Consider the following 19,531-nt stretch of genomic DNA (forward strand, 5'->3'; position numbering starts at 1 on the left):
GTTGTGATACTATATAAATATGGTCTAACATGGATCATATCCATTAGATATGTGCCAAGTGTTTTGCTTATTTTAACCTTTCTCCTTATAACTTTGACAACATAATGCTCTTTACACAACATGGCGTGACACCTTCCCTTGCATGATCTGGCCAGCTGACCTACTTAAGCAAGTGTAATTTTTGCATATAAGTGATAATCATACACTGGAATTGCATATGCCATTTGAGCACAGGTTCTTCATGTTCCATGGGAACCCTGCTATAACAGATTTTATTATAACATGAGTCTGGATAGAACACTGTCATATATTTATTACATCTTAGATGTCCCTTATTCCCTTGGTAAATGATCATGCAAAATTAATGATTACACACTGTTTGCTATTTGTGAAAGAAAAGATTCTCCTTCAAACTCACCAAACTTGCATTTTAAAAAACTGTATTCCTTGTATTCAGTCTAGACATTGAGGAACATGCATATTTGTCAATTAGGAATTTGTTGTGCTGGATCTTGACCTGCCGAGTAGTTGGTGCCTCTACTATAATATTACTTAATTTTGAAAACAACAATTAGATACAGCTTTGTTAAATAATCACCTCAAAATAATTTGCATATCATCTCGCTCTATAAAGCTGAGGGAAAATAAAAACAAAATTCTGAAGATATACAGGATTTTTAAATTGTTTATCACGGCAGTAATATTGGATGTCTGCAAGGACCATTTTCATTTAGGACCAACTAGATAAAACAAGTCTTTTGACAAAAGACACACACCAAAATGACCATCAACTCTGGAGAAATACTGACAAGATGTTCAAGATGGCCACTATGGTTGCCATATTGGATGTCAGATAAGCATTATTTTATTTAGGACCAACTAGCCACCATATGATGTCTTCGGGTGAAAACACCTATGTACATATACCTTTCCATTCAGGAGTATCTACAAGAGAATTTTCAAAATGGCTGCCATGTTGCTCAAATCTGAGGTCAGTTCAGCGTCATTTTCACTGAGGAACAACGATATATCTTAATTAGGGTTCTGGTAAAAAATCCATGATGATGTGACTTTCTATTTAAGAGGAGCAATAACAGAGTTTAGAGGTGGCTGCCATGGTGATACTGATCAGTATGATTTTCATTTAGTAACAACTAGATATCATAAGAAGTCTTCTGGTGAAAACACAATGCAAATTGGCCTTTCTACCTAGGAGGTGTAGTGATAAGATTTTTTATGATGGCCTGTCATAGTCATACTGAATGTCAGAAAAATACAATTTTTATTTTCAAGGTGAAATTCCTATCTTGGTAAAAAAATTGTTCTGGATGTGTAGCAAATATTGAATGTAAAATAACACTCTTGCTCAGTGCTCAAAATAACTGATAGCTTGATGCCTGGGGCCACTCTAATTTCAGATTGGTCCCATCCTATATATAAGTGAAAAACCCAAGTGGCTTGTCAGAAAACAAATCTAACTTTGCCCGAGAAAGCTTCAATTACACTAACAAAATGCATAATTTTATTTTAAAGTTGTTGAAAGCCTAGTCAGTTATTAATATTTATCCCCATGTGGGCCCTAAGCCATTTGAAGCTCGTCTATTGACTAGCTCTATTGAAAGTTGTAAACTTTGCATGCAAGGCAAGGCATCCAACCTATGAATAGGGAACAGATTGCCTCAGTTACCTATAATTAGTGCTCAGTTGGCATCAATGAACAATTATTGAGCTGCCCCTTGATCAGACTTATACTTAAGTAATGCAACACTGCTAAAACATATTATAGGCACCTATGGGATCATATGACAATTAAGATAGGGTTTAACCATTCATAAAAGTGTCCAAGAGAAGGTTTTCATATTAAAGAATAAGAAATTATCACTGTGTTTTAATTCATTTACTTCAAAGAGTCAGTAGCCATATATTCTATTGATGTACAGATTATGTCTTTTCTTGCATAAAGATGCATATGCTGTACTATGACACAAACAAACTAGGAACCTCTTTTGATTTATATAAACAAAACATGGCCCTCAAACTTAAGTTTTAAATTTTTTAAATTAAAATCTGGCAACATGTTGGGATTTTTCAGCATGCAGAAAATGAAATTACTACAAGTTCTCCAAATAAGGGGGAAAAGAGAAAAGATGTTTTGGGAAAGAACAATGTCTGCAAAGAACAATAAATATTATGCTGAGGAAAAGAAAAGGACATTTCAGCCTTTATGGAAAGAAACTTATGAATGGTTTAGATATGATGAGTGTGTGTGTGTGTGTGATTTGGATTGTTAACTTAGTTTTATAAACATTTCAGTCATATCGCTACAGCGTCTGTAGTGTGGCAGTTTATAGTGATATCTGACACTGAGGCATCATGCCGCAGACATGTAGCATCATGTTCCACCCAGTTACCTTATACTGATACCAGGCTGATATGATCAGAGCTGGAAAATGATTTATCAATGCTGTGAGAAGTATCCCACAGAAGCAGAGGAAAATGTATTCGGCACTGGAACTGACCATTTTAGGTTAGACCCAGTTAAGTCACACCATCTTAATGTTGCACTTGAGGCACGTATGACAGTTTCTTTATGAACAAATAATCTGTGCTCAATACCAAAATGTGAAGTTGGTGAACACCTCATATGGAACGATATTCAAGAAACTACCTGAGGCAAACCAGAATCGATTTTAAGTACCGTTAAATACTGCATATTACCTAGACAATAACTCTGGACCTTTTGCTGATTTCAAAGTACGATGAGAGATTTACAGGAGATAAATGGTGTGAATTTGAGAAATGATATCATGGCAAATGAATTTTCTCCCTGCATGAATGTGAGAAATGATATCATGGCAAATGAATTTTCTCCCAGCATGGATTATTCAAAATGTCAAGAATGAAAAGTAACAGTGGATTCATAACTGTTACAGCAGATGGCAGCATAGATCTGTCAGTGAATGTACACAAGCTGGTGTACATAGATGTGTACATGATGGTACAGTGAACACAGATATTGTCTACATGGTTGACTTAAAGGGGGTGAAAGGTGATAACTCCATTAGTAGACTTTGGCTAACATTTGCTGATTTAAGAGACAATGAAAATGAGAAACCAACAATAGTGTCCAGAGATCTCGCTAGGATTTTAAAACTAGGAGCCCAGGACTCCCATTTTGGTAAAAAATGGAATCCCCCCATCAAAAGTTGCAGTCCCTTCTTTCCTACAGAATCAACTCAAGAGATGAGTGTATCTATTTTCAGATGGAGAGGTTTTGGTAATGTAATCACTCACTATAGTATAGCTTCATTACAACAGTCCACTGACAGGATCGCAAATTTATGGTTTATTTATTTGTATACATACTTGTAATAATTTTAGGCAAATAAATACTATCTGATTTGCTGTATTTTACTGAGAATCTGCAACCTCTCTGCCTTAAATTTCAACAATAGTTGCTGCTAACATGTGATGAATATCTTGCCGCAGTTTCACATAATACAACTAGAATCTCTCAAAACTGTAATGGAAGATACACGAAGGTTTTTAACGTTAAACTAGGATGCCATACTATTACTTTTTCAGCAGCTATGGAATATATTCTCTTGAACAGAATTTGTTGAAATATGTCACATCTTCATTGATAATAAACGTTAGGCAATAAAGTTTTGTACAGCAACATAGACATGATCTTAGTTTTCTCATTTTACTACTTTAAAATCATGTGCAGAAAATTAGCTTAGGAAACTTATAACTTGACGAAAAAATTGTTTCATACATTTATTTTATGAGATGTATCACATATTCTTTGGTTATTCATATTTCAAAGATGCAGGAGAATATCACAAAATAATTAGTCTTCATTTTGTTTGGACCTGTAGGAGTCCAAATTTTATAGGGAGCACCTGAAGGGGATATAATTAAAGGGAGATAATCCATACCAGCAACTTCTGACCGTCCTAGTCGATGATCCTATTGATAAGTTAGTTTTTATCACCTTTATCAAATTAACATATTTATAAAACAACCTCATCACTTCTTTATCTCATGATCAAAGCTGTTAGGTTTGTGATACATACTGTTACCTGGTCAATTATGTTTGAAAAATGTTATATAACATTGGTCACCTCGATTAATGGATCGAAAACTACAGAGTACATAGTCTAGTGATAAGTTTGACATTGAACATGTAATTTTTAAGTCATAGAATATAAAGAATTTGCATGGAACATATGGTTGGAAATTATTTAAAATACTGTGGACTTGTCCTTTCCAATTGCAGTATTTATTTAGTTATTAATTATATGATGAATCTGTTGTAGGTTTGAAAACTTCAGTCAGTGCCCTCTCAACTCCTTTCAAGCTTTTAACTACAGTAAGTTTCAAGAGAGGTGTAGATTGTCTAGCCATAGATGAGCTGAAGTTCAGCTGCTGCTGGTTTACTTTGCCCCACTACTCCTTACATATCATGATGCAATACTTAAACATTACATTAATTTATAGGCAAAGCTGAAGACCTACAAAAACTGGAAATTTGGAAATAAATTAAGTTGTAAGCCCCTCTACAGCAGAATGTGAAAGAGGGTTCAGTCTTATTAACATCATCAAAAGTGTAGAGAGAAATTGCATAAAGGAGGACACGATTCAGATGCTGATGATCATCAACACTGATTATCCAGCGAGTAAAGAGGGCTCTGATGGAGAGATCGGACGAATAGTTGACATCTGGCCCTGGAGGAAAAATTGTTTTGCATGAATATTCTGAGATCTGGGTAAACATACAAATTAATTTCATTTTTTTTCCTTCTTCATATTTGAAGTACAGCAACTGCAACGTCACGTTAAAAATAACTGTAAAAAAGGTAGGGCCCTACTAGTATTGGAGTCAGGGCTTATGGACCGAGTCTAGTCCTACATGTAAGACCTGACGCTGATATTTATGTTGTGGGCGTCACCTAAACAAAATCAACATGTGCCATGTCTTACATGTAGGACTAGGACGGAGTCGGGCTTTGAATTTTTTCAAGGCACTAGCCCTGAACCAGTCTGGAAAAAAAAATTGAGCACAGCGTGCTTTTTATTAAGTGTCGTTATTTCTGCATTGCAGACCTTTTCGAATTACTGGGGATGTAACAGTCCCATCCAATAAATAAAAGAAACCATAAAATTTAGTTTGTATTTGCAAATAATTTGGTTACTATTTGCTGTAAGAAATGGACAAAGTCAGTATCTAAGACTTCACCATTAAAAAATTGCTGGGCCTATCAGCCAAAGGTTTCCCAAGGAAAGCATTCCGTATTTCTCGCTGACGTTCCTTCTGTTTCTCAGCCTTTTTCCTCTGCCCAGATTTCTTCTTTGGCATATCAAATATAATATACAAAACAACACGTGCACTCTGTCAAACTTTAACCGGAAAAAAGAAAACATAACTTCCGGAAAAGTAAGCATGCGCGCTGTTACTTTATACCAGGCTAATGTACTGGTGTCATATATCTGCTTTCATTATGATAACTTTGTATCATTTGAATTCCTAAAACGTCAAAGATGGTTCTTCGTCCGCTTGAATTTAAGGACTGTCTAACAGACAGTTTGGTGTTCAGGCAAAATCTGGAACAACATGAAAAGGAGCTTGAACGGACCAGTAAGGCTATCAAATCTATGATAAATGATGGAAAGGAGCTTCTTGCAGCAACAAGACGTAAGGGGGAATCAACTCATCGTTGTATTTTCTGTCATTTAAAACCATATGATAATGTCAATGCATATAACTTAAGCTGTTGTTTTTTCAGAATATACGGAACGGTGTCATCACATGTAGATTATTGGGTTGTGGCTAGTGTTTTGCGGCTTTAAATATTGATAAATGATAAACAGTTCAACATAATCGATCTTAAAGTTTCCCATGGGATGCAAGTTTGAGAGTAAAAAATCCCCATGTTATTAGAACTGGAGGTCAGATTGAGTTGAAAACAAACCTCGGCATCAGAACTGGGGATCATATTAAACATTTTGGGGTCTCTGATGCGCACATGAACGTGAATGGAAACAGTCAACAATTTTAATTTGGTGGATATATTTTATATATTTTTATTATTGATAATACCATTTTCACATTCATCATGTGTCCAAAATTAGTTTTGAAATGAATGTTCTGGTGACAACTGCTTTTATTCAATTGGTAAATATTGCAGTAATTTATTTTCGTCAGTGGTCAAATTCTGTATGTTTTGTGCTAGTATTGATGTTAGAAATATTACATGTGCAGAAAAGCTCGACTGTGGAATATATTATGATGATTACAAAGTGTTTCCAGTACTGGGCAAAAGTGATTGAATTAGATATATAAATCAATTTGGGAATGTTTTTGTTTTCTAAAAAAAAATTACCATAGGGAAAAGGGTGCCCCGAGTGGTCTAAAGCGCTCACCGTTCCGGATCACTGCCATCTCACCTCTGTCTGCGTGGGTTCGAGTCCAAGGCTTGGCTAGCATGGGAAAGCCTGCCAGTAGCTTCTCGTGGGTCGGTGGTCCTTCCCTATGTTTTCCAGGGTTTTTCCTCCACCAGTTATACTGGCCGCCACATAGAGACTATTTTGTGCTGAAAAATGGCGTTAAACCCTAGAACAACAATAACCATTGGGAAAAAGGTGCAGAGTTTGGCAACAAGAAATGGACAGTCAGCCAGCCAGAAATATAATTGTTTGGCCTTATCATCTGGCATATTCAATGAATCATTTATTTAAAGAAAATAGCTAAATATGTAATTTATCATTATCCCTCATATAGTATTTATTTTAGAGTTGTATTGGGGGGCATGCATTTACAGGGCGACAGATGCAACCTCTGTCCATATCTCTATATCTCTCTTGCACATGTGTGCATGCAGAATGAATGGACAATTTGATGCATTGCATTTTCATTTGATATTTAGGTGATAATTCACTAGCTTATGATAGTCCATTGTTTAGAATGTTTCTGCATCTGACCACAAACCCTCCCCTGGATCTCATCTCTGTTCCTGTCTCTTTCTCTGGCACATTTAATAGTTTCATTACACTTTCATCAGTGTTGTTTCCTGTGATGAGCAAGCTTGGGCTGCACCAGATTTTTGCATGTTATGATTTTAGCCACTTTTATTCTTAATACAGTATATCACCTTTTCACCAACAGTGAATTGGCTTTTTACATTAATCAATTTTTTTTACATTTGTCCCATAACCTGGCTGGTAGTGGGGGGGGAGGAAGGGGCCACTGATTACTTTACAAAAATCTCTCTCCATTTTGCCCTGTTCTCAACAGCCTTTTGGAACTTTTCAAAGTCCATGCCTGTCCACTTTTTGATATTATCCTTCTATCTTTTCTGTCTGTCACATTTTCTCTTTCTTCTCACTGCCCTGTAGGATTGTCTTTGACAGGCCAGATGAGCATGAGATCTGACCATACCATCTTAAACTTATGTTTCTTTACGGTGGTGAGCAGATTTTGATATGATCCAACTGCACCTTGGATTCTAATCCACACCCCCTCATTAGAGACATGATCTAAGTATGAGATTTTCAGCCTCATTTCATAACACCTCATCTATAAGGCATGGATTCTTCTCTCAAGTTCTGCAGTCAGAGTCCATGTTTCACATGCGTATGGGAATATGGTCAAGTACATAAGCTTGATCTTGGACCCAAGCATGATGTAACTGTCCTTCCAAATAGGCAGTTGTTTTCTGTGCAGCCATGGAAAGAACCTCAGGTTTTGAACCTTCATCAGGGGTTATTGCACCTAGGACCTAGGTACGTGAAACATGTTACTGTGCCCAGCTTCTGTCCATTCATTCTTATTTCCTTTTGGTTGCCACTCTGGTTGTTTGTTATTAGCTGGGTCTTTTCAGCATTGATCTTCATCCCATACCTTATTGATGCTTGGCTGAGATGGTTCACTAATGTTACAAGTGCTTTTTGTTCATCTCCTGCTAAGCCATCAATATCATCAGTGAAAAGCAGGTTGGTAATTGTTTTGACTCCAGCGCTGACAATGCCATCATGGTCTTCCAAGGTATGGTTGTTGTTGTTGTGGGGTTTAACGCCATTGTTCAGCACATGATAGGCTATGCATGGCAGCCAGTATTAATGGTGGAGGAAGAACCCAGGAAAACCCCAGGAAGAACCACTGACCCACAAGAAGCTACTGGCAAGCTTTCTCACATACCCACATTGGCCAAATCCTAGACTCGAACCCACGCAGACAGTCAAGGTATGGACATGATTCTTTCCAGGTAGATGATGAAGAGTGGGTGAGAGAAGGTACCCCTGCCTAACTCTGATTGTAGTTCTGAACCAATCTGCCATGTTGCCATTGATGAAAACTGTGCTAGTCACTGTGCCATACAGGTTTCCTGTGGTGCTGATCAGTTTTGCATTTGTTTTATATCTGAATGGTGGCCTGCAAGGTTGAAGTCAGTGAAGACATGATGGAGGGCCTGTTGATGCAGCAGATACTTTTCACAGAGGATCCTGAGAGTTAAGATCTGTTCTATAGAGCTATGTCCTGTTCTGAAACCTGCCTGTTTTTCAGCAATGGTGTTTTCTGTTTGTGATTTCGTTTTGGTGAAGATGATCTTAGGTATAACCCTGCTTGGGTGACTGATGAGGCTTATTGTTCGGTAGTTCTGGCTCAGCTGCAGATTCCCATTTGTAGGAAGAGTGATGATCAGAGACTTGTTGGGGAGAGCCATTCTCCTGTTCACTAGATTTTGTTCCAGATTTGTATCAGGACATCTATCGTAGAGGTTCTTCCTGCTTGAACAGCACTGCTGGTATATTGTCTACCCCAACTGCCTAACCTTTCTTTAGCATCTTTACTGCAGCCTTTTACATCATCCATGAGGATCAAGTGGTCAATGGGAAGTTTATAACAGATTGATATCTAGAAGCTCTGAATGGTATTTCAGCCATCTGTTAAGAAACTCTTGATCATCTTTGAGACTTTTACCAGCCTTGTCCTGGATAGTGGTAATCTCCGGTTTCTCTGTTGTCAGGTCTTTCACTAGCAGGTTTATAATCGGGTAATGTACCAATTTTTTGTGTGTAAGTTATGTTTCTTTGATAATATTTACCCAATCACAATACACATACACCCTCCAAGCCTCCCCACAATTTACATGCATGCTTATGTAGTAACTGATGATTTCACTGCATTTGGTGCAACATTCCAGTATCACAGGTAGATCACTCTAATTGCCACCTAGGTGGGCCGATAAATTGTAGCTTTTTAGCTAAAAGGTTTTGATATGGGACAGCTGGATTTGTGAGGCAGTAGTAGCTCTTCAAAGGATGACAATTATGTATTATCACAAAACATTGTACTAGAAAAATATACTTTAAAATAAATAATCAAATGCATACAATGGTAATGTTTTATGGAATGAACTCCTCAAAACCATATGAATAAAGTCAAATCAAAATGTGTTCAAAACAAAATCATGCAAATATTATCTTGAACGACAGACAGTTCTCATTGTAAATATTACAATATTTGCACTCCAGTTTACTCTCTTAATACATATCATATACACTTTGTGCTTAAACAATTAATGCATCCAGAGAACCGGCATTTATGCTTATTGTACAATAATAATAATGAGGACTTTGTATAGCGCCTAATCTTTAGAAGCTCTAAGCGTTTTACAACATTAGACAACACCTATAAGATAAAAAACATAATGATATGATTACAAAAACAAACACCATGAAATTAGAAAACATTAAAAAACATGCTGAGAATGTTTAAGGTAGGTAATATTATTAGGTCTTTAAGTTTGTTCTTGCAGTCGAAATAAGTGAGTTTTGAGAGCCCTTTTGAATGTGATCACTGTGTCTTTGTGTCTAAGTTCAGTGGGCAATTCATTTCCATGTTGCTGGGCCCTGGTATGCAAAACAATGCTGTCCATATGACTTTGTTTCCATACTTGGAATAAAGAGTATATGATTGTCAGAAGAGGAGCGTAAGTATCTTGCTGGTGTGCACACATGGGTGAGGTCGGATAGGTATGTTGGACTAGAGTCCGACAGTGAAATGTAGCACAGAGAACAAATTTTGTGTTTGATTCTGGATCAAATGGATAGCCAGTGTAGAGTACATAGCAGCGGGGAGGTGTGCTCTGATCGTGGTACTATAAGTATGATCCGAGCAACTGTGTTTTGAAGTTTCTGGAGCAGATATTGAGATGAACCAGACAGAATTGAGTTACAATAGTCCAGTCTTGAAAGTACTAATGAACACACAAGTGTTTTAGTGGCATCAACTGAAAGATATTTGCGAATTGAGCTGATGCATCTCAGCTCAAGATATGCAGCCTTGCCTATGTTCATGACATGTTGGTGCAATGTGAGAGTACTGTCCAGAGTAACACCTAGGTTTCGTACTGATTGTGTAAATTTAATGTTGGTGTTGCTGATGTTTATTGTTTGAGGTAAAGGATGTGAATGAGAAAAGTCTTTGTGTTGTGATCAGAATGGCCTCAGTTTTATGATCATTCATCTGCAGCTTGTTACATGTCATCCATGATTTCACATCAGAAATGCATCTCTCTACACTTTGGATGGTAGCATAAACTTCAATTGGGTGGCTAGATTTGTATATCTGGGTGTCATCAGCGTACAATTGGTGAGACACTGGATAGTGATCTATGACACGTGAGAGCGACTGAGTGTACATAATGAAGAGAACAGGTCCAAGAATAGACCCTTGTGGAACACCACAGCATAGATCAACTGGGCTGGAGTGTATTCCATTTGCAGATACAGTTTGTGTCCTGTTGACCAAGTAGAACTTGAACCACAGTAAGGCTGTATCATGAATGCCAAATACATGATGGAGATGGTGAAGTAATATGTCATGGTCTATTGTGTCAAATGCTGCAGACAAATCAAGGAGGGTGAGAACTGTAATCTTTCCGCTATCCAAAGCAGAGAGAATGTCATTAACTACTTTTAGAAGAGTAGTTTCAGTACTGTGGCAAGGGTGATATGCAGATTGTACAAAGACTGTTTGAATTTAGATGAGATACAAGCTGGGATAGAACAACTTTTTCTTAGATTTTTTATATGAATGGGAGATTGGAAACTGGGCGGAGTTCTTTAAATCATTATGGTCTAGTGTTGGTTTCTTCAGCAGAGGCTCTACAATGGCAGTTTTGAAAAATGATGGGAATCGTCCGGATGAGAGAGAGGTATTAATAACATCAGTTAATGAAGGCAAAACTGGATCTAAGCACTCAAGCAGCATTGATGTTGGAATTGGATAAGTTCACATGACTTTGGTGCACTCTTCATCAGGACTGTACGTACAAAATCCATAGAGACAGGTTCAGATGCTGCCAGTGGTTGCCATTCAAATTCTGTATCCCAACTGTATGGTGACGACAAGTCAATTGAAATTGTGGTGTCAAGCTTATCTCTAATGGTTTGTGCTTTGTCACGGAAGAAATTTGCAAACATGTCCGGAAGGTCGACTGTAGAGAAGGTAGTTGGAAGTGGTGTTGATTTGTTCCTTGACATTAGCTTGTTAGTTATCTCAAAGAGCTCTTTGCAGCTGGAACTTTCCATGATCTTAGTAGAATAGTGGGTTGATTTCACTGCATGGACTATATTTGTGACATTCTTCTTAATGGCTTCATAGATTTGCTTATGAATAGTGAGTCTGGTGGAAAGCCAATGTCTCTCAGCTTTATGGTGGTCTCTTTTAGCAGTGCGAAGCTGGTCCCTAACACTGCTATATCATAGAGAACACTTTTGAATTGATACTCTGCACTTGGTAGCTGGGGCATGTTTGTCAAGCAATGAACGCAGGCAGTTATCAAGTTGTTCTGCAGTAGGAGGTAAGCAAGTTGTTAGGTTTGCCTGGATGTTGTGCATTAGTTTGGTTCTATTTATCATACGGAGATTTCTCTTAGTAGCAGATAAAGGTGAAGGGTTAGGGACTGATACATCAAGATGGCATATAATGCAGAGGTGATCTGATGCAAGGTTATAGGATACCAGGGAGGACAGTAAAATGTTATCATCAGGTCTATGAAGAATCCAGTGTAAAATGTGACCATGTTTATGAGTGGGTAGGTTAAGTGATTGTTTGAGATTGAAAACATTAATGGAATCTATGAGTTTTGATGTATTTGGGTTTCCAGGACAGTCAAGGTGAAAGTTGAAATCTCCAAGAATAATCAGGTTGCCACCTATCGAATTTCCATAGTCCAGGAGTTTCGGAAACTGCTCCAAAAAGAGAGAGTCAGTCAGCTTGTTTTTTCTACTAGGAAGAGGGTGGTATAGGCAGAAAAAATGGACTGACCTTTGCTCCAGTGTGAGTGTGGTTTGGACTAGTTCAAACGATGTGTGGTCGAAATTGAATGTTGTGGTGTGGTTAAGACGTTTTATCATGGAGTTCTTTGTGATGACAGCAATTCCACCTCCGCAAGAATTACGGGGGAACGACTTGATGGAGTAACCAGTGGGTGTTAGATCCGTACACTTGGGCTCATCGCCTGATGTTTTTAGCCATGTTTCTGTCAGGAAAAAGAGGTCAATATTCTGGTCGCTGATAAAATTAACTATTTCTGTGCGCTTTTCTGGTGGTCCTACTGAATGGTCATTGAATAATGCAATACGCAGAGGTATCTCTTGGATAGTTGACACAAAGGTTGACAAATTAATTGGGATTTTAATTTGGTTATCTAAATTATTGGTCGAACTTTTTTAAATTGTTGAGCTGAGATAAGGGAGATAACTGGAAGTCTTCTTCCTGTTCTACGCCGGCCAGCTTTGAAACGTTTCTTTTTCTGCTTCTGTTTATATTTAGGTAATGATGAATGTAGTCCCAGTTCCTTTAGTCTAGAGCACAGTGTAGTGTGGAGAGCCAAGGAATGATCATTTAAAGCAATTAATGAGGGTCCATCGTAGCATAAACGGGTTGACTGGCGAGTATCATGTGATGGCGTTTTGTTCAAAAACAGTGGAGCAAGACAGCTGAGAAAAAGTCGAATTGTTCTCATTTCCAAAACAAGGAGATGAAGAAACACATATGAATTTAACAACCTATACATAATGAACACAATAACAAAGATGAAAACAGGCAACAAGCACAAATATCGTGAAAACGGCACTAAAAAATGGAACAGCAGCTTCAAGCCAGTTAAGCGATAGCGGCCATCTTGTTCAATAATCGCCTCATGGGAGAATAGTGTATTTTTGCTGAGTTACGCTCATAAAATATGAATTGTTTGTTATGTGTGATCTTGCAAAGACAATTAAGTGTCAGAGAGATTTGATCAAAGTGAACTTGGCTGATATGGATTATGTTCACTTCTGTTAACCTTTATAATACTTTTTGTCACCTTTGAATGTTTAACATTAAAGACAGTTAATAAAGTACATGTAGTGTTAGACTACAGAATGCTTTTGATCAGCACATTATGAGTCTTTAATCACTCCTGATTATGTATCTTGAGATTTCTGTATGAAAAATTCCATGTTATAGTGGCACACAGAGATGAATGGGTGTAAGAATAAACTTTATTCTATGTATCACACTCCTTCCGCCCCTTTCCAAATTTTCACTTTTACTTTTGAAAGACGTTAGTTATTCATAATGTCATTGAAATTATAATGATGTGAGATTGTGTTTGAGATTACTTGGTTCTGAATTTTGTTGCTCTTTTCTTTGTAGGTGATATGTTTGGCAAATTATTTTCATTTCAGTACCAGTATGTTATTGTTGTTGTTTTAGTGTTTAATGCAATTTTTCAGCGCAATATAGACTGTATATGGCAGCCAGTATAACTGATGGAAGTAAGAACCTGGGAAAACCCAGGTCAGAACCACTGACCCACCACAAGCTACTTGCAAGCTTTTTTCACATACCCACATTGGCCAAGCCCAAGACTCAAACCCATGTGGACAGACGTCGCATTGATTGGTAATGGTGAGCACTATAGAGCACTTGGCCACCCAGGGTCCCTGGAATGTTGCAAACAAGGAACAGTTTCAGGGAACACTGTAGCATAGTCTGACTATACCTCCCCGTTTGTAACCCCCCCCCCCACTGATTTCAATAATAGTAATCTTTAATGCAATAAAAAGTGCACAGAACTTAGTCAATTCATTCATTGATTTATAATTTCTAACCTGAATGTGACCAGAGTGGCCCTAAAAGTCATATTCTATGGGCCTTTCACGCTTAAATGACTTTACGTGCTAACATGGCACCATGTTGCATACACTATGGGCAAGTTGATTTCCTCAGATAACATTGTGATGCAGTTCATCCTATTTGGTAACTACCAGAAAATTCCGTAAATTACCATAATGTTGAGAGTTTAGAGTTATATCCTTTGCACACATACATAGAAATTACAGCGCTTGTGAAATCCACGTGAAATGTAAACTTGTAATTGTCATTCTTTTCCTTTGCTTGATTCGACATTGTAAATATCGAAGCAGATGACATAGTATTTTCCTTCTGTATACATGTGTAGTTGTGTATACACCCCTTTGCTGAAAATGGACTTGTCCAGGAACTGGAAATGACTTGCAAACAGGTTGTCTTTACGTCTTTTACACTGAAAACTTTGTTTGAAATGAAACACGCAGACGATAATGGTGTTAGGGTCCCACCAGGGCATAATCAGTTTTGAAATTATAAATCAGTAAGTGAACGGACTAAGTTCTGTGCATCATTTATCTCATTTGTGCTTTTTGTCATTTAAATCAGTATGGGGTACATTCAGACTATAGTCCTTAAGAGAAAATAATCCAGATTATCATCATCTGGAAATGAATGTTTTACTGTTATATTCTGTACTTAAATCATTAAATTTTGGCAAGGGAATATTTTGATGAGTACCTTGCTTTTGTCACAAAGCAGGTCACTGTGTCTCATTTACTTGGGTTAAATTTTAAGTTTATTTTTCATGTTCTGTTCATGCTAGAATGATTATATGCATCTCTTGTTAGAACCACACACTTAAAACAAAAGAAGATCACGGTAACCTAAGTAAACATTTTGCTGGTTTAGGTTAAGTTTTTGCATTTAATGTTTTGTATGTTTTTTTTTTTTCTTTTATGCCCAGTTGTAGGTGTCAGTATTTCATAGTCAAGACCACTTTAGTCTTAATTCTTTTCAGGCCTGATAATTGTTTCAGTGACTGCTGGAGACAACAAAGCTTCATAGAGCTACTATATGTTATATCATTCATTATGCTATGGTTGTCCTGGGATGATGTTCACACTAAGATAGACTTTATTTTAAAGATTTAGGTTTATATTATATAGAGAGAATAAAATGCCTTTGTGTTTAAAGGATTTGACCCAATCTTGCTTTATCTTTGTTGTGTGTGTTTACTTTATCTTCATTTTGTGTGCCTTTTTGGGATACCTAAACTTCCTGGGTGCTATATAACCATGGTTGTGCTGATGTGCCTTTAGTGATAGAATGGTCTACTGTGATAATAACCTACTGTGGAGTGTATAGATAATAAAAGAATATATATATATATATATATATATATATATATATATATATATATATATATATATATATATATATATATATATATATATATATTTATTTATTTATTTACATGGGTTTGTATATATATATTTTCAGATTTGGCAAAAGCCCAGAGAACTTTCTCTGAAACATTGATGGACTTCAAGTTTGAATGTATTGGTTCACAGCAAACGGATGATGAAAGAATCATAGGTATATGAAGTTTTTATCTCTTCTGATTAACACAAAAAGGTTAGAAAGTGTATAAATTGTCACTAACAATATTTATAATTATGAATTTTAAAAGTATTTACACATTGACAGTTGCTATGTGTCTAAAAGTTAAATATCCGTTTAGCCTCCGAAGATGTTGTTGTTATAGGGTTTAATGCCATTTTTCAGCACAAGATAGGCTATACATAGCAGCCAGTATAAATGGTGGAGGAAGAACCCAGGGAAACCCCAGAAAGAACCACTGACTCACAAGAAGCTACTGGCACGCTTTCTCACATACCCACATTGCAGACATGAATTTCTATGTTTTAAAGCGGAATTCTGTTTTTCTCCTGACATGAACCCGATTTTTTCTTGATATAGTCCGTTTTTTTTTTTTTTTTTTATCATTTCCAATCTAGTTTTTCAAAAACTGTCTCTTTGGTCCCATTCTGCAACGACCCTTGTAACGTATTTGTTCCATATATTAGTTAACACATGACTCTTGTAAAAAGTATTCTTATTGGTCAGAAGTTTAAATTCATCCAATGAGCCTTCGTGTAATGGATACTGATGGCAATGGAAAGAAGTGTGCATGCTGCAAGAAACAAATGGCATCCCGCATTGTTGAGAGGGACCATGACACGAGAAGTTTAGAGAAAGGTTTAAAAACAATGTATGGAAATGGGAATGGCTGGAGCAAAAGTTGACAGAAATTTAGTTGGTCAGTTTATAAGAAAACACTAGAGGACTGGCATTTTGTGACCTCTGCTCTACGTCAATCACAGTTGAAGATTTTGGAACTTAGAAGGCATCTGGAAAAAGTGCATTTAATTACTATAAGAAGAAAGATTTCTTGCACGAGAGGACAGATGTAGCTCTCTGTCAGAATATGCGCACTGCATGTTGCCAATACAAGCACCAGCTTGAAAGGAAGAAAGGCTCTTACTGAGAAGGAAAAGAAACGATTGCACATTGAGCCAAAAAAGAAAGGCTAAACAAATCTTTGCCAAAGCCGCAAAAAGAGCTATACTGGCATATCAACAGGTTGTGTCCGATGGTGAAAAATACAAGTGAATGTATGGGATTATTTGTATATAGTTGATATACTTGGGTGCTTATTTTACAGATTTGTTATGAAAAGAGAGAAGTATAATATATTTGCTGCAAAAATTGAGAAATTATTTTGACTTCACCCTTTACCTCATAGAGCATAGTTACAAAGTGCAGCACGCTATAAATAGAACACCTGTTACCTAGTCAACTCCATATGCATACCGTTGCCTGTGAACTGTTAAGCAATGTAGTGTATGTTAACGTTTAACAGCAATTTTAACCATTTTACATTTTTGGTACACATCTGTTATATGTGGAAAAATTTAAGAGTAAAGTCCGATTGTTATAGCTGTGTAATTGTTTATCACAGAAGAATTTTTATGTGCTTTAAAATCTTGAGAGAACTCGTTCACAGTCATGTCAGTGAGGCCGCGTGATCAACCGTAGCTGCTATTTCTCATACTCGAAATTTACAAGTTTTTCCTCTTCATCTACATCACTAAGTCATCTGAATTTGATAATTTATAAAAATCAATTGCTGCCTACATCAATATCAGAGCCTTTACCTAGGTTATTGAATCTTTCATAGTTGTGATTCTAAGTGAAAACTTAGTAAGTACTGAATGAAATCCGCGACCGCCATTTTGGGGAGTGGAGATTACAAACCAGTTACTTTAAATAGCAGATATAGACCAGTGCATAAACAGTGACCACATGATTTGACGTAATTGTCATTCGCAGAAATGAATGTAGTATCTAATAGGGGGTTTTCCCTGAAGGTGGCACTACGAAAACCGGCTTAAAATGGCTGATGTTTACAGCCAGCGTCAAAAGGTGCTTCCATGCGACTTGAGTAGAGGTGTCAAAAGGCGCTTCCATCAGAATGGTGTAGATGCATCCAAAGACGCTTGCATGAGGTAAAGGGTTAATTGCGATGTGAACACTGACATGCACATAAAATAACTTAAGCACCAATAGTATTGGAAAACAAATGTGACAATAAATATTGTGAAATTATTCAAGTCAAGTTGAAAATGTTTGGTAAGTTTGTTAGTTTTTCATGATGATAAGTTGCACCAGGAGCAGTTTTTTTATGATTGTAAAATACATTTTTGGCTGGGGGCCCCCTGGACTCCCAGGTCAGTGGCACTGCATCTCGAGACCCCGTTGGGGGAGGACCACCAACCAACCCCACTTTAAAATTTTCAGCTTTTTTTTTTTTGATTGCCAAAATCATGTCTGTACATTGGCCAAGCCCAAGACTGGAACACATGCAGACAGATGAGATGGCAGTGATCCATAACTGTGAGCACTTTAGACCACTCAGCCACTCAGTGCCCCCCTCCAAAAATGTAATATGGGAACCTGAAATCATGCTCTCTGTGGTGTTCAAATTTCTGAGCAATACAGTGACTCTGTTTGGGCATGCAAACACATTTCGCCTTGTTTACAGCAGTCATCAGTTTAAAATCATCTGGATTTGCCAACTTTCAACTCTTATAGATTTCTGCTGTCATACTCATTACTATTTGTCTGAAGATACTTGCCCGTCTACACACTTTATTGAATTCAAGATCTAGTTGGCCTGAAATTGATGATGCTGAGACAATCAATGTGGCTACCATAGTAGCCATCATAAAATCTTCTTGTTACTCCTCTGACCAGATGGTCATTACATTTGGGATTTTCACTGAAAGACATCTTATCTTGTCTAGTTGGTCCTAAATGAAACTGGTGCCGATCTGTGGCAGTAATTATAGAACTCCTTTTATTGCTTCTTCTCCTAAATGGAAAGTCTTGCTTCTACTCCTAAATTGATATTTGTAACAACATAGGGTTTTCACCAAAAGATATCTTGTGATGTCTTTTTAGTCCTAAATCAATATGGTGCCGATTGGATAACTGATATGGCCAACACAGCGGCAGTCTTGAAAATCATGTTATTGCTACTTTTTGAAAGGATGGTCATATCAGCATGGGGTTTTCATTGAAGTGAAAATGCTGCATATCTGTCATAGTATGGATCGCCTTATTAAAAATCTTGTTATTGCTACTTTTCTTAGGTGGGTCATCATATTTACATGGGATTTTCTCCAAAAGTCTTATTCTGATATCTTGTTGGACCTGAGTACAGATCGTGTTAATCTGATAGCCATCTTGACAATCTTCTTATTGCTACTTCTACGCAGTGGAAAGTCATATTGAAATTGGTTTTATTGCACTTGTGACATCAGATTGGTTATAAATTAACATGGTGATGATGTGATTTCCAATATGGCTACATTCGTAGCCATTTTGAAAATCTTGTTATTGCTATGTCTCTGAGATGGATGTTCATATTGATATGGGATTTTCACCAAAACACTTCTCATGATGATTTCTTGGTTCTAAACGAAAATGGTGCTGATCTGATGTCCAGTATGGCTGTCACAGCTGCTATTTTGAACTCTTGTTATTGCTTTTAAATAAAATGCCAGAGATAAATTTAAATCCAGCAGTTAGAAGAAATGCTCTTATTTGGAATTCTTTGAAATTATGGGACTCTTACTTTTGTTTATTGAAGGGCTTTGCCAGCTTTCATCCTCTTCATTCTTATTATGGTTGATTGTACTACTTGCTAATCATTTACCAACATGCTTTTAATGGGATGTATTCTGATTGAAGCTATGATGTTCTCTGGAAACTTTGCTCTTTCAGTTTTATTCACTCCTTTATTTCCTTCTTTGTGAT

The 19,531-nt window shown here is 37.0% G+C and overlaps 2 protein-coding genes across 11 annotated transcripts in view; one reads left to right on the forward strand and one right to left on the reverse strand.

Annotated features, from left to right (window-relative positions):
- The window catches only part of LOC149796781 (zinc finger protein 330 homolog), a 66,342-nt gene extending 60,974 nt beyond the window's left edge, over positions 1-5,368 (reverse strand). The window contains exon 1 of the mRNA XM_089961438.1: positions 5,243-5,368. Within this exon, the coding sequence (XP_089817564.1) occupies positions 5,243-5,362 (120 nt within the window). The 5' untranslated portion in view covers positions 5,363-5,368. The remainder of the gene's footprint in view (positions 1-5,242) is intronic.
- Positions 5,369-5,427: 59 nt separating this feature from the next.
- Positions 5,428-19,531, forward strand: part of LOC149796782 (rho GTPase-activating protein 26-like) — a 168,347-nt gene continuing 154,243 nt past the window's right edge. For all 10 annotated transcript variants that reach the window (XM_089961428.1, XM_089961431.1, XM_089961429.1 and 7 more), the window contains exons 1-2: positions 5,428-5,698; positions 15,650-15,745. In XM_089961428.1, the coding sequence (XP_089817554.1) occupies positions 5,545-5,698; positions 15,650-15,745 (250 nt within the window). In that variant the 5' untranslated portion in view covers positions 5,428-5,544. The remainder of the gene's footprint in view (positions 5,699-15,649; positions 15,746-19,531) is intronic.

This window comes from Sinohyriopsis cumingii, chromosome 6 (assembly GCF_028554795.1).
Source record: "Sinohyriopsis cumingii isolate HCF-2022 chromosome 6, ASM2855479v2, whole genome shotgun sequence".
Lineage (NCBI taxonomy): Eukaryota > Metazoa > Mollusca > Bivalvia > Unionida > Unionidae > Sinohyriopsis > Sinohyriopsis cumingii.